Source organism: Bombus flavifrons, chromosome 14, assembly GCF_040668555.2.
Source record: "Bombus flavifrons isolate JBK064 chromosome 14, iyBomFlav1_principal, whole genome shotgun sequence".
Classification (NCBI taxonomy): domain Eukaryota; kingdom Metazoa; phylum Arthropoda; class Insecta; order Hymenoptera; family Apidae; genus Bombus; species Bombus flavifrons.
In genome coordinates, this window is record NC_138455.1 from 11,439,610 (window position 1) to 11,460,617 (window position 21,008).

General features: G+C 48.9%; 2 protein-coding genes across 6 annotated transcripts in view; one reads left to right on the forward strand and one right to left on the reverse strand.

The window, feature by feature from the left end:
* LOC138186896 (cell adhesion molecule 2-like) overlaps window positions 1-21,008 on the forward strand; it is a 142,737-nt gene that overhangs the window by 68,858 nt on the left and 52,871 nt on the right. The window lies entirely within an intron of this gene.
* On the reverse strand, window positions 8,639-11,010 carry Rh5 (Rhodopsin 5). Its single transcript, XM_069126975.1, has 8 exons — window positions 10,854-11,010; window positions 10,387-10,578; window positions 9,973-10,188; window positions 9,755-9,885; window positions 9,486-9,658; window positions 9,217-9,374; window positions 9,014-9,109; window positions 8,639-8,930 (listed from the first exon to the last, which is right to left on the reverse strand). Exons 1-8 carry the CDS (start codon window positions 10,913-10,915, stop codon window positions 8,819-8,821), a joined length of 1,140 nt encoding a protein of 379 aa, XP_068983076.1. The 5' UTR covers window positions 10,916-11,010; the 3' UTR covers window positions 8,639-8,818.

The following is a 21,008-nucleotide window of genomic DNA, read 5'->3' on the forward strand; positions in this document are numbered from 1 at the left end:
AGGACAAAAATGGAAACGAAAAAAGTTGGTGGCGCGTGTTTAAATTTCGTCGCGTCGAATAAGCCGGCAGATCGCGTTATTTAGTAGCATCTCGTCAAGCGATATTTTCACGCGCGAATCTCAACCAAAGCGTTTCAAGTATGCGCCATATGATCAGAGCGACGACGTCGTCATCGGGCGGAATCGCGTCCTTGAATACGAGATCCTTGAAAAACACGACGTCTCTTGAAAATATCCTGGAAAATATAACGCGACGCTGATTCGCGTGATCTCGCCGCGCGAATTCACCACTTCAAATACGAGTGCACTTTAGCTAGGTTTATCAGACGATACGCGCGTACTCTATACGTATTCCTCGACGTACAGTCGGCACGACGAAGAAGAGGAGAGAAAAGTCGTGCCTACTGGAAGGCGTTGCATCCAAAATCAGAACAAATTGTGTCCGTACATTTAATTACGCCCGTTGCAGGACACCCTGCATCCGGTTTCACGAATTTTCAACGCTAACTTTTAACGATTTCTCGCCAACAGCTCGTTAACTTTTATGGTCTCGACCGTGCAACTGCCGAACGTACCGCGTTGGAAAAAACAGTTTCTAATTTTCGCGCGTTCACGCGATTTTATCGCTTCTTTCGCAAGAGCGTGCAACGCTCGCCCATTTTCCATGATTTTTCCCGTCTTCTTGATCATCGACCAGTTACACGCAACAATTTCAATGGCGAATGATTTTCAACAACGAGATTCGAGCGTTAGTCGCAGAGATCTAGATAGACGAAACGATTTCTCGGTTTTGCCAGCGAAGTAATCACTTTGTCGGTCTATCGTTAGAAATTTCTATTAATCAGAGAGATCACCGCATGGTCGAATCATTCGGTACGTAATTTCTGTTCGATGTTCACCGTAAGTACAGCGCTGTTCGCGGTAGTTGCCTTACTAGAAGGCAGCCCAGTTTTCCCGTTCTCTCATTGATTCTTCTAGGAATAATATTCTTATTCTTTGAAGCAGCGCAACGTTGCACGGCTTTTCTTAAATAGCCGCGAGTAAGTCATAGATAGCTAGATCGTGAATGTATAATAATCTAAAACCGACTCGAGTCTGAGTCGAATCCGTATCGTGATCAGCGTTAAAACGCTGCAACTTGAAACCTTAAACTCTCTCGCGTCGATCAAAACCTTTGACAGCGGTTAACTACGCCAGTTCGACTCGCTAGCTATCGATAGAGATTTGCACGATCTCGTCTGGCTTTTTGTTGTTCACGCGTAGTCCAAGTGCTTGCCATAAATCGTTCGAAAGCTAATTGCCTGCTACGAGTCTTGAAAATGTATCGTTGCTAACATACATAATATATGTTAGGTCGTCCGAAAACTTTCTTTCGGTTTATAAGGAAATAATGGATTTCCGTTTTGTATAATTTTATCGAATTACGTATGATCCATTTTGTTTTATCGAAATAAAGATCACAACGTTCGACAGGTTTAGGTTTCATCTTTGTAATATAAAGGTGCGCCGTTGTAAAAGACGCGTCTGTACAGGAAAGACACTTTCCGGACACCCTAATACACGGAAGATACGTATCTGGTCGTAGTGTCGTCGGTGAGATCCGCCTGTTAATTTACTTGTAGCCGAGCACGTTTGGAATGGGAAAGAATTAAACAAATTTTCCAAAATACCGATCGTACAGCGAATTCGTCGAAGAATTTCTTTTGCTCTTGGAACGAGCTACATCGGGAAAAATAGTGGAGGTTTCGCAAGATGGTTTTGTTATCACTTCTCGTTAGCGGATGGCATCGACAAAAGGCGAGTGATGTAGAGAACGTGCTTTACAGAGAAAGCTTCGTGCTCGCGAACTAATACTTTTTCTCTTGCAGCAGTCATTATTCAGCTGTAACCTGCTCGGCCTGCGACATTCGTATTTCCGCCTTACTTTCTTTCTATTCTTGTTCGTTTCTATATTAGCAAGCGCGTAGCTTACAGCGGTCGTTTACTCGTTATTACGAATAATGGAATCGATTCGCTGGACGATTTGCGCTTACATCCCACGCCGACTCTTATTTTTACCTTTTCTCTAGCGACTTTCGGTTTAGCAAGAACCAATGAGAGTATCGACAGCTTTCTTTGTTTTCTCGTTCTTCTCGTTCTCTATCGATCGATAGCTCTACATTATCCTATTTATCACATTCCGCTTTCCCTTTTTACGAACAATTTACATCGACCGAGTAGTAGCTACTTCAATTTCATCCACAGATCTTACGAGCGTTGGTTAGAATGTGTAATTCGCTGCTACTCGAAGGAACAGTTTAAATTTCATTGTTTTCTGTGATACGTTTAACAGCATAGAGAGCCTTTGATCGAAGCCAAATATCGATAAACGAGAAACGAAGACTTACGACTCGATTTTGGGTAAAAATAAGCGAATTTCCGGTGGGGAGGGGGCGGGTGGTTAAATTTGATGCAGAAAGACAGATAAGAAAATGTGAAATAATAATCTGGTATCTGGAAATACGACAGAAGAGAAACGAACTATCGACACGCCATGAACGGAAAAGGTGTGGCGTTACAATATCCTTCGTCTCCCTCTGCAAGCTGAAAGAGGGGAAATTTAATCGGGGAGAAGGTTGGTAAAAATTTTAGCAGGCGTGCCTTGCGAACACGTTGATCCGGAACAGATAGATACGAAGAGGTAAAGAGGTAACAAACGACGAATGTTCGTGTCGTTCGAACGAGGCCATCGCGTTAAAAACTGCTCGTTCGCACGGCGACAATGCGAATTGTACAGATCGAAGAGATGCTGGGAATGTAAACGTGCTATCGCACTTCCAACTTGAGTAATTAACGGCAGTGCGACGTGTTTATAATTAATACGGCTCATTATCGTGACCAAGCTCGAATTTCCTCACATCGAATCGTCAGATGGTCGACCCAATTAACCGGTGCCATTTACAATTGGAGTTGCGCGCCAAACGAATCCCTGTTAATTTTATCGCGCCAATCAGAAATGGGCACGACTCGTGATTACTTCGATAGAGTCAACTGAACGCGAGTTGCGACGTGTTCGAACATGCAACATGCAGCACGGAACATCGAACATCGAACGATTCGACGGGATACTTTGTTGCGTGGTGAAACGAATTTTTGATTGCAGAGAGGAGGAAAATTTCCAGCGATAAAGCAGCTTCCAGAGACCTTTGTTCTTCCTTTCTTCTAATCCGGAATGCGGATGTTCGCCATCTTGAAATTCTCGAAACCTTGCGGAAGTTTCGCGAGTTTCGCCAATAAGTTTGTGTATCGCGGTATTGCAGCTGGCCGAGCTCGCCTAGTTTCCGTCCGACGATCTCTTCCTTCGCTGGCATTTTCCCGCTTTCCACGTAGTCTAAGCTTCCGCTCCTTATAGAGCTCGACGGGACAACGATCCGACTAAAGAACTGCGAAACAGCTGAACGATCGGAGAGAGAGAGAGAGAGAGAGAGAGAGGGCGAAAGTACGCGCGTAGAAAACGATCATCGAGGAAGAAAAGACGAATGTGGAATTACGGTTGAAAGGAAAGACGACGGGAGCAAGTATCGACTCGAGGGAAAACATCTCAGCCCTTTTCTGCCTCCTGCGGAGCTCTCTGAAAGAGCGTGGAAAGTGGCGGAGAAACGGCGTGGCTAAAAATTTCATTGTTTGTTCGGCCGATTCGTCGACCTTTGTTCGGCACAAGTTTCGTTCAGAAGGCATATTAATATGGTCCAGCAGTTAAATCGTAAATCGACTGTGGAATAGCGCGCCATTAACGCGTTTCACGCGGGTTCACCAGCCGTAAATGTAAAATCGGAAATTTTAAACACAACTTTTAAAAACGTGGTTCGCGAAGAGAGGCTTGGTTTTCCGTTGAGCAAGTTTTCTTATTCCAGGCCACGAACAGTTTCGCGTCGATCGTAGCCAGTCGCAATTATGATCGAGCAAGTCGTGAAGCGAATAATCAAGTTTTCATTTTTCTCGCGCGACTGCCGTGTCAACTACCGAGTGGAATTCTCGAATCGTTGGCAGGGACGAGAAAAGGAATGCTGTAGCAGCGTTCTGCAGCGGATAAGAGAAAAGGAGAATCAAGGAAAGAGGAAATTCGTTTAACGACCGTGCCAGCGAGCTGATACACGAAGGACACGGAATACATCAGCAACGAGATGCAAATTACAGACTTACGGAAGTATTGTTACGGACGTGCGACAGCATGCGCTGCAAATAATAAAGCGAGCAATACTATGCCGTATTTGGTTGGTAGCGATGTACGTACAACGATCGAGCCGGAGATGCGATGTTTCTTCGAAATCGCGTTAAGTCGTGGTTCCGCCAAAGCGAGAAACGTCATAGGGAAGAAGAACGAAACGTTTAGCGAGTACACGGGTGGGCGAACAATAGCGGTAGCGGGAAACAGGCTGTTCATCCTTCCGTCGAATGCGTTCGTTCACGCGAGTCTAAGAATGCCGAGTAAACGCGCATCTACGGTTGAGAATCGCCAGCGAAGAAAAGCGAGCAAATCTCGACGTTGGCTACTTCCGAGCGGTTTAGCGCGTTTCGGAAACTACGCGGCATAGACGGGACGTGGCACGACCTTCTCTCGCGGCAACCCCATCCACCGTTCTCTCGCCCCCTCGACTCCAGCTGGTCCCTATGGCAACGCACTTAAGCTCGCTTTAGTATTTCGGTCCGTAGGAGAGGGTTCACAGGTTCCCCCATGCTGGTCTCTCTCAGCTGACTCCTCTTCCAACCTTTCCTCTGGCCAACCCCTCGACGACGCGACGGCCAACTATTGTCCACGTTGCATCACACTGGGCCAACTTGCTCTTTCCACTTTAATCAGTCTCTCCTTCTCTTCTCCGTCCTTCTGATTTAACTCGTTCACCCGTTTTCCCTTTACTCTTCTCTCTTCCTCTTCTCGGCGCGCAGTTTTGTCTCGAAATCCCTGGCCTCCCGTTTCGAAAGGATTTAACCCGAGCATCTCTAATCGCTGCGAAACGCCAGTCTCTCTCATCGACTTCGTTGCTAAAGCTGCACCTTCGTTTTATCTTCTGCCATACTACGCGCCACTTGTTCTCGCGTCCAATATTCCACGTATCCGTAAATACCCGCGCCCCGGATATACTTTTACACCAGTCCACGCCTAACTACGCCCGTCAACGCTCGTCTACGCCCGTCGAGGACATACTTTCGTAATGCTCTTAACAGCTTTGAAATTAGTTTCGCCGTTTTCTTTCCTCCCTCGAACCTCTCTCTCCCTCTCTCTCTCTCTCTCTCTCTCTCTCTCGCGTAATTCCCTGCTATCAGACGTTGCCCGCCTCCTGTACGCGCTTCTCCTTCTCCTTCGCCTTCGCGTCTTTCCTTCCGTCCTGACGCACGGCGAATTTAACTAAATAGCGTCTTGAATCGGTTGATTAACAGGAACGAGCAGGGAAACGTTGCGATACACTGGCGCATCAACTACACAGTTACTAAGGACCACGTGTTTCTCGTTTACCGCAAACATCTGCTCGAATCCAACGATATCGATAAAGCGTATCAGAGATTTGTGGCGCGAGAGATAAATCGTTGCGCCACGCCGATAAGATCGCCGAAGATGGAGTTCGCGGGGTAAGCAAATTCTATTCGAAGGGAAGTTTTACAGCCGAATTCTGTCTGACGTTTCGAATGAAATACGCGATCGAGTAGGAAGGCGAAGTTGCGATTTGCCCTGCCATCTCGGCACGACGAGACTATCTTGCTCGTCGCTTCGATGAACCACGGTCGTGGCAACGCATCGTCCGCCTAACGACTCCGTCTTTCCTTTGCCTACTCGTCCGATGGTCCTGGAAAATTCGAAAAGTCCTGGTCGCGTTTCACCATGCGACTTTGGGTGGTAGAAAATCGATACGCGATAACAAGGTGGCGAAACGCCGCCGATAAGGATGATATTTATTGCCCGCGTTAATATACATCTCGTGCCACGAACAAAAAGACTGTACAGTCTACCTTAATGAGCACTGTGGAGTTTATTACCCTGCGCTTAACGGGGATTAAGACAGCTTTAAAAAGGACGGCCCCGTAAAGCGAGGCACCTAAACGCTATAAAACATCGTCTGCGCTATCTTAATGCTAGACGCGTGTAACAACATAGGCGACTCCAAAACGGATTCTCGTTTATTCGATCGTTCCACTCGTTTCCCGCATTTTGCCATTTTGCGCGCGAACCGTACGACACGAGAACCGCTGAAGGGAAGAAACGCGGTTGACGATACTTGAAATCGAGCTAGCTTAAATAGAAGAAAGGAAACCATCGAACGTAACCGTGGAATACGATGGAACGAGAGTACGTATTTGCAGGCAATATTTTGATACTGGACGTTCCCTCGATGCGAAAATGGAGGACTCGGCCAGCCACCTCAGAACGAGATGCCACGACAATAAATATGCCCAGCGTCGGCAGCCATAAATCCCGCGTAATTGAATTTTCAACATCCATAACTGGTCGTCGCCGGTACGACCTCGGGAAATAGGATGGGATGTATCTTAAACCGAGTGGGATCGTTCCTTTTTACTCTCGGAACGGCGCAATCCCTTCCAAGACCTCTTCGATTAAAACGCCTCTTTATTTCTCCCCTTCTTCTTTTTCTGGTCTCCGCGATTCCTCCATGTTCGCCGACTGGAACAATTTTTAATTCGCTCCCCAAACCGATTCCTCGCTTTCCATGCCTCCACGCTCGCTGTCGCTCCACGCTCTTTCCCCACTCGCGTTTTATCCGTCTTCGTTGCTCGGCCCCTTACCACCCGTCTTTTTTTCCTCGATCCTCGGAAAACGAAGGGTTCCTTTGACGGGAACATCTAATCAAGGATTTCTTCGAAACCAGGACTCTCGCCCTGTCAAACTGTACTCGCTTCCTTTCTTCCTGCCCTTCTTCTTCCCGTCTTACCAACTTGTCTCTCCCTTTCTCTCCTCTGTTCTCCGTGCCTTTCTTCACAGCCCTTGTCGCTCCTCTCCCGGCTTATCCATAGCGGGACGAACCATGGAAAACTTTGATTGCGCGAGAGTCGCGTGCGCGAAACGAACTGCGAGGGAAAACGGTTCTTCGACGGCGGCAAATACGATAGAATTTCGCTTGATTGGAAATTCTATCGATGCAAGAGTCGCGTGTACACTGTACCAGGCGAATCGGCAAAGTTACCGCGTAAATCGATTCGGAATAAAAATTGTAGGAGGAAGAAAGTAAGTCAGCTTCTTCTCCGCTACTTTTCGATAACGGAGAAGCGTTTTCGTCTAATCGGCCGAATCGTCGTGATCGCGTTTAACGCGCTGTATGCACAGAATCCGCGAATTCGTTGATCTGTGAGGCAAGCGTTGCTAACGCGAGAGATCGTGGGGAGCCATGACGTTAGAGATTACGATAAGCCCTCCCAGCGGCGAGAAACAAATGACGTACTAACTGCATATTAACTGAACTGCCGGGCTATCCGTTGACTCCGCCTACTGTCCGGGGAGCCACGCGAGTGTACTATCTACACGTACCTACACGATCCACCAACTCGTAACGTTGCAGCCATCGGGACTAAACTTTCACCGTTCCGTTCCACGTCCACGTAATCGTCCTTAGCCTTTCTCGATGAACCGAGATCTTTCTACGATAAAAACTATCATTCGTTACTTCATCGATATGCCCTTGCGTTTCTCATTTTACGCCGACGTTCGCAAGTATCCGAAAACTTTGATCGATTTCTAGCAACACCACACTCCCATCCAACAGAGTATATACGCGATACGTAAATGAACGACGAATCGATAATTAGAAGTTACTGGCCTTTCGTGGAATTACTGTAAATTGAAATTACGCGTTAAGAGACGTGGCAATAATATACTTTCGGTTCGTATGGTCGGTTTTCATCTCTGCTGAAAAATATGCGCCGTATTAAGATGTTTTCTCTCGTTTTACCAAGGAAACGCTATACCTCGCGTAGCGTTATATTTGCGAATCTGTGTAACGAAATAGTTTCTTTCGGGACGCGCCTCGCGTAAAAATATCATCGCTTTCTGCGAATCTTAGGAAGAAAAGTTGCAGGAGTGTTAAGGGGATCGGGATAACGAGAATGTAACAAGACCCTCTCAATTTTCCGTAAAAAGCGCTAAAAGGCAGAAACTACGCTTTTCTTTCCTCTCTTCTGCGCGCCGAATGAGAGAAAAAGAAGCTTACGTGTCGCGAGAGGCTCGTTATCAAAGGGAAATTCATCGCGCACACTTTTTTCCACAAGTAGCGCGCTGAGAATTTCCGAACAACGAGTCAATTATATTCCGAGAATTTTCAACTCGGTTTATTTCGACTAGACGAAAGGCTAGCCAGAAGTTTTCTTCGCCAAAAGAAATCTTGCGAAACTGTTTGTTACTCGCATTGAGGCATCGATAAGCGTAATTGACTTCGATGGCTTTGAATTCAAGTCGATTGACCCGCGCTAGTTACCGCGCACAGTGCAGCGCATGTTACAGCGCGCAACCTCTCGTACGCATTCACGAGGAAACGCTATAGACGTTTCGATATGACGTTTAATCGGCGTAAATATAACGTGGATCGAAAGGCAAATTTCAATAAAACAGCTTGCCGTGGAATTTACTTTAATAATGCTTTGATAATAGTACGATCGTATAATATTTTACAATTTTACAATTTCACGTAATTACGTGGAATCTGAGATTCTACGTATTTATACGGAGATCGAGATCACACCAGTGGTGGTTTTCTTTTTAGCGCGTCTCGATCTCGTACTGGAAAACCGATCGTGCCCATAAGCGCGTCAATGTAGGAAGTTCGAGGCCCTCGATTTATGCATCGTCCGATTTAATCTTCTCGGTCTGGACAGACGCGGAGTCGTGAGTTGTTTCCGGCTCGTGAATGCCCATCCATTTGCAACGCTTTTGCAATTCTTGTCGGTATCTGCACAGAGATGGAGAGCGATAATCGTTTCGTTTGTATTCACGTCCACGATATCGTGGAGAGTATCACGAGTGATTAGTTACCTCGGATGATTGATCGCATAAATCCACGGGTCGATACAAGATACCGTTTTGGCAAACAAGGCGGGTAACATCGTAGATATAGGCGTTAAAAGCTCTCTGCAAAGACGATTAGATTTGTCATCGTAACTACGTCGTAGAAAGGAAAAAAAAAGAAAAAAAAAAAAAGAAAAGGGGAAAAGCTTGCGTAGAAACGTAGAAATTACCGATTGCCAAATGCTCCTATCATAGCCACGGTTGCGTACGGTGTCCAAGCTAAAAGGAAGAGGAAAAATATCGTAAATGCCACTTTGGCGATTCTCAGTTCCACGCTCCTTTCCTTGTCCTGATTCGAGACTAATGACTTTACGTTCATCTTCTTTGCCTGTGGAGCAGAAACGAAGAAAGTCCGTTAGAGCTGGATCGTTCAACGATATTAAAAAAAGCAGAGAGTAAAAACGAAGAAGAAGGGGAAAAGAAATTCGTAGACACCGACCTGTTCTCGTAACATTCTCTCGTGATTGCGAATGGATTGCAGCAATTGAGAATAGAAGTACACGATAAAGGTTAGAGGGATGACGTAAGACCAGGTGAAGATACTCATGACGAAGACCTTGGTGTCTTGATCCTCCGTGAGGAAATCGAACGAACAAGTGGTGAGCAATCCCTCTGGAATAATTCGATCGAAATAGCACGCGAGAGGGTTAGGTTGGGGAAAGAAAAGAAAAGGAACGGGGGGAAGTTAAATTTCCGTGAATTTGTTACCGGTAGTGAATCGACCCCAGACTTTTAGCAGCGGTAAAACAGTGAACGGTGTCACCCAGAACCACGTGAAAGCGATGATTATCGCGGCTTGTTTCGAGTTGAGCCGTCCATCGATCGGGCAGGAAATGGTTCTGCGGAAAGAAGCGAAGCGCGTTTAGTATCTTCGCAGGTTTTATGCCGACCGTAACCAGATCGTAATCAAACGGAATAATCGTAACCTGTATCGATCAAAGGCAATGGCGGCGTTCGTAATGGATTGTCCCATGCCAGAGATCGAACCAAGGACTGCATAGGCGTCGCATCCGATTTCCCAGCCGATCATACGTTCCATGAAACTGCTTATCACAAACATCGGCATTTCGAAGGCCATTATTATATCGAATATCGCCAGGCTGACTATAAACATGTTGGAAGCCGTCCTCAGAAGTTTCGATCTGCAAACACACAGGCCGAGCTCGAGTATCTGCGGTTCGATCGGTACGACGGCAGATTCCGACGACGTATGACGGTAGTCGGTATAGGACGAAGTATAGTTTCGAGAAACGGGCAACGATCGATCCGCAGGCGGACGAGTATTCCACCGTTTCTCGAGGGAGGGCACCACCAACCCTCCCATGTAATTTCAAACTTACGTGCTAAATATCCATATGACGCAACAATTTCCTACGAGAGACATTACAAGCAGCATCGAATACATGAGCGCGAATCCAATGTGCCAATATTTTCCCGGTGCTATGAACCCTCTCCAGTGGGGATGCACGAGATCCGAATGCTCTGGCGGTACGTTCCATCCCAGGAATCTCTCTCGCATCGACGGAACATACCTGGATGACGAGCAAACGAACAATAGTTAATCGTCGTATGCTTTCGTAAAGATCGCTTGGAGAGACGGATGATGTTAATCGACGCGCGATCAAAGAGATCGTAAATATCCTCCTGCGTCGTAGCGCTTTGTCTCGAAGGATCGTTGTTCGATCACGAGTACTCGAGTCGGTAAACTTTTCTCATTTATGGAACAAAGTACGCGAGTACTACGTAGTTGCGTATTTTTCGATCGTCTCGCAAGCATTTAGAAGGTCGAGGGATTACGTGTACACACCCAGTTTCTTCGCCGATGAAAGCCAATGGACCGTTGACGACAGTCTCATTATGCGATAACATCCCGGCACGACTCGCACAACTCGACGCTCGGTACACGGGACTCGTTTAACCACGTTTTCGCAACGGACACAGATCGCGATGGCTCGACGATCACAAGCGGAACGGACAGACGAATATTATCTTCTTCTCCGATTCGAACGATCGTTCAACGCGGAAGCTGTGTGTGTGTGTGTGTGTGTGTGGATACGAAAGACAATATCGGGAAAGAATAAAAAGCGGTGATAACCCGCGGCTTGAAGTGAGACGCGGCAGAGAGGTTGTGAATACGTCCCGCAACTCACTTGACTCGGTTGATCGCGATCCGTTCCTTTTATATGCACGACGAATCGCGATCGGGAATGGCGTGCCGCTTGAGAGTTTAATTCGATTTGCGATTTACGAATACGAGAAACCTTTTGTTTGGCTGAGTCTAGGCGGTCACGCGAACCGATCTCCATGGTCTCTATCCTTCGTGACGCGATACCCTTTCGCGACGATTCTTAATCTCCGACGAAGGCGACGTTTCGGTAAACGGAGCCAGACGATCGGAGGAACGCGCGATAGAGTGTTCTCGCATCGACGAGCGACTCGCGGATCGTCGAGTCGTGTTGGCGTCCGAAAAATTCGCAGGCAGTCGAGAGACTCGTCAGAGGGAAATTACGAGGGTGCAGGTTCGGCCGGGAATCGATTGGATGCGCGCTGTCAATCTCGTAATCGAGGGTTCGTTTTGTTATCGGTTTAACCAAATAACGCTCTCAAACCGATCGAAAATTCGGAGAAATTGCGACGCACGTCGGTCAGCGTCCTGAAATTTCACGCTGGTTGAGCGTCGAACGGTTGCGTCGTGTTGCGTCGCCTGGTCTCCTCGCGTTCAACCCGCTAACCCCGTACTCCGTCCTCTGTATTCGGACGCGACGTCCGCTGAACCACCCTCCGGCCATCCGCCGTCCCACCCATCGGACGCCGCAAACCATTTTTACACGCGGTCACCATTTGGCGCCGTGTGAAATTCATCTCGGCAAGTGCAGCCGGTATATCGCGAACTCGGGTTTCGAAGCTACCGCGACCACAGCCTTCGCGCATTCACCGGATTAAATCATAAAATTGTCCCGGAACGGAGCCGGAGTTCCACTGATTTACGAGAATGGTTGCCGTTGGTCCGTTCGCGCGTACACTCCACGCCGGCCTCGGTATCCGTTGCGTTTCCAGCCGCTGGCCGGTTTGTCGGCTGGTTGGTACGTTGCCTCCGGTACGTACCAGCCGAGGACAGTCGGGTGCCCGATATAAGCGCGTCCGCGCGAAAGAACACAGCCGCCCTGCGTTTTACACGCAACCTAGAAACAGAAAGAACGATACGATGTGTGGGACGAATAGGGTGACGTGAGAGGATCAGCTAGAATGGGAAGGGTGGAACGTGATGTCGCGGTGCAGCAGCACAGAGAGCGGAGCGAAGAGGAGAGGAGTTTCATTCTGCGTGCAACAGCAAGAGAGAGACAGAGAGAGAAAGAGAGAGAGAGAGAGTAGTAGTAGTATTAGTAGTAGTAGTAGCAGGACGTTTTTCACGATTCAACGGATATATTTACGAGCTTTGTTCGCCCGTGTAATTCCCGCGACTTATAAAGCGTTCCTGCCATTGTCCGCGGTGGAAATCCAGCGGGAAAATTGAATGACAAACAATGGGCCCAACCGAGGCCGATTATGGTAACAATGTGAGTGGAGCGACCGCTGACGCCGGTCCTCGTTCTTCCCTCTTCCTCGACCCGGTACGTCGAGCCGCTCAAACGCGTTCCCTTCTTCGTCGGTCTCGTGGCTCGTGGTCCGTGGTCTCGTGGCCGCGTCCGTCATCTCTCATCGATCGCTCTCCTTGTCTCTCCGCCCCTTTGTCTAGCCGTCTATCTCTCTGTATCCGTTGGTCGGACGAACCGCCGTCCTTCGTGCCATCGTACTTTTGATTTTGTGCGCGTGTCGCAGAGTTTTGTCTCGTCGTTCGGTCGCAGGCGTCCACACAGAGAAGAGGAATCGTCGATGGGAGGACAATGCCTCGTCGCTCCGAAGAGACAAATATTTCTAAGCGCGTCGTTCCTCTTTGTTCGCGCCGTGTATCGGAAACAATCTCTCCCGATACGGCCGATTTCGCGAATCTCTGCAACTCGCATGCACACCGTGCACAACGTTTCGACTTTTCGTCTCGCGCGTTCGTTCTCCGGACAACGTTCCATCGATGTCGATGTAACGGAGATAGGATCGCAGCTGAGTTTTTGGCTAGCGGCCTGTGCCAATCGGGCCATTCCTCGATCGACAGCATGCTTTCTTTCGGTATCGCTGCTTCCATTCGTCGAAACCTCGTCGTTTTACTATTATCATCGTTGTTCTCGTTATCCTAATCGTCGTTGCGTCCACTATACGCGTTAACGTTTTCGCGTGATTTTGACTTTGAAGACAGGAGAAGGTGTGTTCAGCAGGCCGACAGTGGCGAGGCCGGTGGCCCGTTTCGAGCCACGCTCGTTACGCGATATTTTCTCGAGTTCGTCGACGCGTCGCTCCCTTTCCTTCTCGTCAACGTTCCACCGGAAGGATCGACAGTCGTGAATAAAATTGCCGTGGAAGCTCACCGACAGCTGGGAATCCCGTCGTCGTTCCGGCTTACTTTTCCCTCGGTATCGGCGCTTTCCCCGCTTCCGCGTTTAGTTTCCATCCTCCTGTCCCGCATCCCTTCTACCCTCTCGGCTCAAACCTTCGCTACCAACTCGAAATATCCTCGTCGTAAACTGTCGCGATAGTCGGGCCGCGAAGCGGCCCGAACGAAGAACAAAGGAATGCAGATTGGAGAGACGCGGATTAACAAGGATTAACGCTAATTGGGCAGCCGCCGTTGGGTTGTGCTCGTCCTCGTTCTCGTCGTCGCTACGACGCGACAGTCGCGCTCGCTAATGGCAGCGGTCCGCGCGTTTCTCTTCTGCTTCTCGCTCTTCCTGTATTCCTATATTCCCGCTGCTTTCCACGCGCGTTCGTTCGAGAAACTTCCATGCACCGAGCGTGCAGATTGACACTCTTTTTCCGATTCAACAGCCATCGTGATTATTCAAATCGCGTCCCACGAGTCGTATCGCTGGCTTTACCGAAACGAGGAGGCACTTCTCCTACCCTCCAGCCGACGATTCTCCCCTCGTTACGGCCGAATCAATTCGGCATCTTCCTTAATCGTACCTTCTCCCCGAGGGATATACGGTGTCTCGCGATTTCCGACTCGATCGATGTCCGATCGACGCTTCGCGACGTTTTCCGATCCCCCGTGTAATTCTCGCGCCGATCCGATCGATCCCGAAACTGCAACGTGACAGACATCGGGGAATATCAATCTCGGCCCATTTTTTCCTTAACCTTGGAACCGGTCGATATATCGGCGAGTGGAACGTCGATGGCTGTGATACGCGATCATTTAGAATCCAACGTTTGCAGCGTCATCCAACGTTGCGTCGCTGGCGCGCGTTTGCGAAACGAAATTGCTCGTTTCCGAGGAACTAAAATTCGATAGTCAACGATGAACAACGACATTTATTCGCTTCGCCGTCTTCCTCTCCGTACGTCTTTTGGCTCTTACTTTTCTTATCACTTTGACGATCCTGTATCGTTTCCACGTATTTTCGTGCGGGACGAAGCGACGGAGAAGCACCGAAGAAGCTGAAAACACACACGAACCCGAGATCTTCATCTCGTACACAATAAACCGTATTATACGCGCTGCTTGTCCCATTTTCCTGATACGTACTGGGATATTTCCGCGTTATCTTCCCGCGAGCCCGATCCTCTCCGCTCTTTGTTCTAGAGGCAACCACGAAACTAATCAACTACATATACGCGACGAGATATCGGACTCTGGTATGATAACATTCTGTGCCGGTGAAAAAAAATCGCTCGAAAGTACGATATTGTTTCGTCGAAGATCATAGCTGTCTAAAATTACGACGCCGACTTTATACGATCGTACAGTCTGTTTGCGATCAATTAACCATGTTCTATGAATTCAAAATGCGCGAAAATATCTTCGATCTGGTTGTCAGAGAAGAATTTCAAACGTAGAGTTATCCCGAGAAACGTGACCTGGACGGAAATATATCGTGCGAGCAGCGTGAAAGTTGTACGATCTTGCGACGCTTCTGCAGGGAATTGCACGCGTTAACGGTCGACGAGAGATGCGAGTAGATAAGGACGATCGCTGGTCGGACGCGTTCGTCGACCGATTTCCCGTCATCTTGCGTTATCGCTGCGCTATGTTTTCAATTATCCGCGTTGATCGTCCGTTCCGGCGCTTCTCCCGGCAGCTACTCGGCGGAGAAAAGAGAAGAGAAAGAGACGATCAAGAGGTTTAACGGCAAACCGCGAGTTTCACGGTAAAAATGCAAAGTCGGAAACTCGGGCCGATGCGATGGTTGAGACGTTGGTACCGAATATACGTACATACGTCTGCCGCCTGAAATAACCTCTCATTTGTTCCGAGCCTGACTTCTTCCCTCTTCTCTCGTCGTCTTTCTTCCCCTTCGTCGGCCTCGTTTCCGTCTCCGCTCTCGCCGTCCTTCTTCTCAACCCCCGACCCGTTTATTCTGACAAAGAGCACGAGGGCGCGGTCCTACGTAGAATACCGTCGATTTCGCGAAATTCTTCGGAAAAATCTCCATAATTTCAGGAATTGCCTTTTGATGTTGGAGATGAAAGAGCCCGCGACCGAGTGGTCTTCCGAATCGTTCCGCCTATTTCTCTATAAGTTTAGTTCGTCTTCCTTTTCCCTCGATTCTTCAGCGTTCTCGGATTTGAAATTGCCAACCCCCCGACGTTACAGAAGACCGCGGCCAGGCCAAGCCTCTTCACATTCCCGCAGATATTGTTCGGTTTTTGGAAATTTAGCCAACTTTGAAAATCTTCCGAGGAAATTGATCGCGACTGGTGGGTGGAGAGGACGGCAAAGAAGTCGACGGTACGTTCGTCAAAGGACAGGCGTGCGCGACGACGAAGCAGGAAAAATAATCAGGAAAGGGTAACTAACTAGTCTGTAGCTCGAAGCGTAACGAATTCGCGTTGGCCGCAGGGACGAAAGAGAAGAGACGAAGGAGGAAACGAAGGCAGGAAAGAGTGGAAGAAACCCGGCTATTGTCGGAGTCGAAACTAGCAGCGAGCTGGGCGGCGCGCCGCGTAAACTCGCGACAGAAAAAGATAACAAAGGGGGAATGGTACAATGCGTATCGGAGCTTTCAGAGGCGAGCAGAGGCGAGCAGAGGCCCGGACACGGGTGCGCGGCCGACTCGAACACGAAGAAGGTAGTAGCATGCTTCCATTTGCAAGTAGTAGGTACGCTCCGCGAATATGCAAGCGTATCGTGACCGTAACAAACGAGAAGGAATAAGAGGAGCGAGTGTTTGTGAACGCTCGCGAATTGCCGCGCCATACCGCTCGGCTTAATTTTGCCCTGAGCCCCTCGTAGTTATTCGAGTGCCGCCGACTGGCTCGTGTGGGACAGTTGAATCGCTCCCGGGGATTCGCCATCTTTTGTCTTAGCACAATGCCGGCCGAAGCACAAAAGTGACTAAGTGCCCGTAATACTCGCCATTATATGCCTCCTACCGGCACTTTTCTCCGCGTTACGCGTCTCTACGTTTCCCACCCGCCTCTCTCGTCCTTCCCCCCCCCCTCGTTTCCACTCTCCTGCAAATCCCATACGGAACTCGCTGCATCTTGGACGAGGGCAACGTCTCGAAAGACTGTAACAGAGCGCAAGTCCAATCGCGGTTGCTCCTTCGCGATCGTCGTGTCCTACCCACGACGGACAATCGCATCGATCGTTTGGAAGCGTTGTTACGCGACATTATTTATGGCCGGTCGTTTTTCGTTCATCAAACTCGCACGGTTAGTTAGCAGCCGCGATGGCAATTTGTATGCAACGTGTCGGGCTGCGAAGGGCGGTGAAATCCGCTGACTGAAAATTGATATAACCGCTGCGCGTAACGTTCTCTCTTCGTACAATGCACCGGCATGACGTATAGCCGACATCTGGAGGCTCTGACCAATCGACAATGTGCCGCCTAGCACGAGCAAATTTTAATTCTGTCCGCTTTGAAACGCCTCCTGCACCGTGCCGCTCGAAATCGCTGCTGGCCACGGTCGTGCTGTCGCGTTTAAAACGCGAACGTAATCGTCACCGATTTCCCCGTTAGCGGCACTTTTAACGTTCTTAAGCGTTTTAAGGCGTTCCGGGCGTCTCGCTCGCGATAATGGGCGAATTGTTGGCGATTTCGTCCGAGTCAGCGCGTCTCGATGCGCCACGGAATAACGCGGTTCCATCTTCGCGGAAATGCCGATAACGTCTCGAGAAAGTTTCTCGTTTGTTAGGTTCGTAGATACGTTGCGCGTTCGAGGGAGAAGAAGCAAGACGAACAGCATCGCCAATCGATCCGAGTAGGTATCGCGTTTTTCGTTTTTCTTCGTTATCGTGTACCATCGGGTGTAGGCAGGAGTCGTTGCCCTCGTAAAAATCCAACTGTAAGATCGTCGAATCGATAATAGGAGAACGCGTCGTCGAGCTACTTTGCTCCGTAATCGATTATTCGGGACAGGCAGCGACTCCGGCGATTTCGATGGACTTATTCCGAATAATTACCACGCGTTGTAATGGCTTCGCAACGAAAGCCAAAATGCACACGTTCTCTCGCGTCCCATCGATGTAAAAGTTTTTCCATCGCGTCGTCGAAATGTATTCTCGACTCGTCTTAACCCGAGTTCGGTTAACTCGAACTAAACGCGCGGCATTCCGTCTTCTTGGCCTGCAGTTCCTTTGAAACTCTGTCCTCGGCTATTTTTTCCCCGAGCGCTGAGAGCGCGTTTGGCTTTTGCGTCACGTCATTTAATTTCCGGAGTCGAACTCGAAAGTTATTGGGTAGTACGTGCTCGTCTCAATTAGGTCTTCGTACGGGAGACGCGATCCAAAATTGTTTCTTCTCGCATTATGCGAGGACAAACTTTTATTGGCCGGGCTCCTAGTTATCCGAAGGAAAGTTGCTTTCCGTTCGAGACAAGCTCGACGCCGGCCACTTTGGGCGCGTCGTTCCCGCTTAAAAACAGTTTTGCTCGTTAACCATCGCCGCGAAGCGATTTCGAGGATCGTCTCGCCTTTAATCGGATAATCCACGCCGAACAAGACGACGGTCCACCGAGCAACGCGAGTCGACTCGCAACCCTCGAACTATGCGGCAATCGCGGGGGAAACTTTCTCCAGCAAACGCTGCTAACTTTTTATCCGTACGGCGGTTTTCGCGTTACGCTTTCGTTCGTCTTCGCGCAACTTTATATTCGATGCGAGACGAATATCGAGGCCGAGCGACGTTTACGAACGTCGCATCGCGTTGCCTGGGTCGCGCTACAAATCGAACGATCCACTGTATACGTCTTAACCGTTTAATTCGCGGTTTACCGTTCGCGAAGCGAAGACGAATTTCGGCGCCGGGACGAACCGAGGAACCTGACGTTCGTCGAAGTAGAGCTGTGTCGAGAAGAGGCGAGACGACACCTCGCGTCGAGGAAAATTTTCTCGTTTATCTGTGGGACAAAGCTTTTCGTACGAGAAACTAAGGTATAACGTAGAAGAAAATCTTTGAAGATTCAAATTATTAAGTGGTTCGTAATAGTTGCGAGGACCGAATAGGAAAATCTCGAGATCATTGGAATTCGTCCCCTCCGGAGGCTATCCATCGATTTTATCGCAGGATGCGAGACAGCTTCCGAAAGAGATAAACGAAAAGGGAAGGAGAAGTAGGAAACGGATGCAAGGTGCGAGAGAGAAAGGAAGAAAGTAGGCGGTAAGCGTTCGATTAGAGAGCGTCTGATCAGGCCTATTAATCTTCCATCTGTCCGATACTATGCCATGAATTATGCATCGCCTGGGTAGACGCATTGATTTCTCAGCCAGACAGGAAAATATTATTCGAATAATTCAAAGTAATGAGTCGAGAGCGGACCCGATTCGAGCGGTTTTTCCAATTCCTCGTTTCCTCATCGTCACATCGACCAACATCGTCGACTTTGCTCGTTCCCTTCCTTCCCTTCGCCGATACTTGACCGAATCTTCTCGTAACAAGAAGAATTAATAAACTTCGAGTTTCTCGTGTGTCGTATCTAAATTTAAAGCGATACGATCGTCGCGGGATGTTCGCGGCACGATCATCGATCCATCGTTTCGGTCGAGTCTTTGCCCGTCTCTTCGACGATTCATTTTTCTTGTTTCGCCAACGGGGATACGATGCATCCGCTGACAGAATGTCGCGTTGTTCCACGGCGAAACGTTGATATTCCGTGTATTCTAGAGACGAGAGCGGTACGATTTACCGAAACGGACAACGAATTCCTTGTAAAACGTCTGATCGAGGTGTATTACGAAACGAAAGAGAGGATAGCGAAAAGTGGAAGGGTCGTTGGTTGGACAAGGGAGAGCGAAGTGGATACAGAAGGAGGAAGGGTAGAATAAATCGGAGGAAGAAGCTGCGCGTATCGGATATCGTCGATAAATCGAGACCCGTAGGGGTTTCCAGGAGATTAACGGAGAACTTTGTCGTAGCGAGTGTGCACAGGACGCCACGAGAACACTTTTCTCTAATTCGATGGGAAGTTCCCTCGGACCGACTCACCGACTCGACTTCCGCTGCAGTTTGTCGGATCTTGGTCAGCCAGTTCCCGATTCATTCTGCAATCGGCGCGAAACTTTGATAACGATTATTCTGCTCTCGTTTTCGTAGCAAACGTCTCCCTCTGCCCGCCCTCGTTGCTCACACTTTGCCACGCGATCCTACTTTCCAAACTGCATCCTACTTGAATCCATCCATCTATCTGTCTGTCTAGCGCGTGTACAGATTGTACGCGCGTCTCTCGAGTTTCCGCTTTCCATAAATATTCGGTAATTGGGAAATAAGCGAAACTGGAACGGTTGGACGGCTAAAATCTCGGGCGAAAAGGTAACGTAAAAGCGACAGTGCGAGAGAAAAGGATGGCTTGAATAATACAACATTGACCCGTGACATTACGTAGCATACCGATCAACCGACTTCTGCCCTAACAAAGATCTATTTGCAGCCGTTCTCGATGGCTCGACGGTCGACTAAAATACTAGACGAATACGCCGTTCAGCCAGTTCTATAAAAAGCGCGAATCGTTACGTTCGCTCGTTTGATATTCCAGCCATTGTACGTGCGCACATAACGCCCGTAACTTATGAAAGGGCAGCGTAACTGTTTATCGTGTAGCGTTTAAAAAATGATGGCAGCCGACGTAACGCGTTCTTCCTTCCTTTGCCGACGATCCTCGTCTGGTTACCCCTGCAACCGAGTCCCAAAGGTAGCGTGAGCGAAGCCGGAGAAGCACGAAACGCGACGTGCATACGCCGCGCGTTTTAACCGGAGAAATACACGTGGAAGCCGTCTTCGTACTTTCGCGACATCTCGGTCGCGCTTTTTCACCAAAACTCGACGACATCCGCCGTTCTTCGCTGCATGCGACTCGTCGAGAAAATGCTGTCGGTTAGCGCGACGGTGAATGCGATTAATCAGATGACTCGCGTCTCGGCGGAACGCTGCGAAACGCGATGATATTTTTCCTCGCTCTCGTTCGATACTCGAGAGGCCGTTTCAGGATTTTCTCCGGGACGTCTTCGCAACGTTCCCAGGCAAGCGTATTCGCCGCAGCATCCACGGCGCTAGTTTGTTATCGATACACTCCAGTTCGCCCGCATATTTCGATATCTGTGCACTTTTGCTCTCGCAGGATATCGCCATTGTTAACGGAAACTACGAGCCAGCTCTCCGGCATTGCCAATATAAATACGCGCATCTTGTTTCTTATCGAAACATCGATGCTTCCTCGTAACGATAGCAGCGGCATCGAGCGTGTATTAAATCTCGTTCCTTCGAAAAACGGGATGTTCGTCTCCGACAGAGAAAAGAGAGAGAGAGAGAGAAAATCGAGGGTATTCCCGGTCCCGTTTCCCTCTCCTTCGTTTCCTGGCATCGAGCTCTCGCGACTTTGCCTCTCGCGTTTTCCATAATATCGGCAACGAAGCTCGAGAGCCGACCAGCACGGT

Excerpts from the sequence above, each read along its gene's own strand:
- Rh5 (XM_069126975.1), bottom strand. The coding sequence starts at position 10,915 with ATGTTATCGCATAATGAGACTGTCGTCAACGGTCCATTGGCTTTCATC. Across the intron at positions 10,189-10,386 it reads GTCATATGGATATTTAGCAC|ATCGAAACTTCTGAGGACGG; the intron begins GTAAGTTTGAAA and ends GTGTGTTTGCAG. Across the intron at positions 9,886-9,972 it reads ATTGCCTTTGATCGATACAG|AACCATTTCCTGCCCGATCG; the intron begins GTTACGATTATT and ends TTCTTTCCGCAG.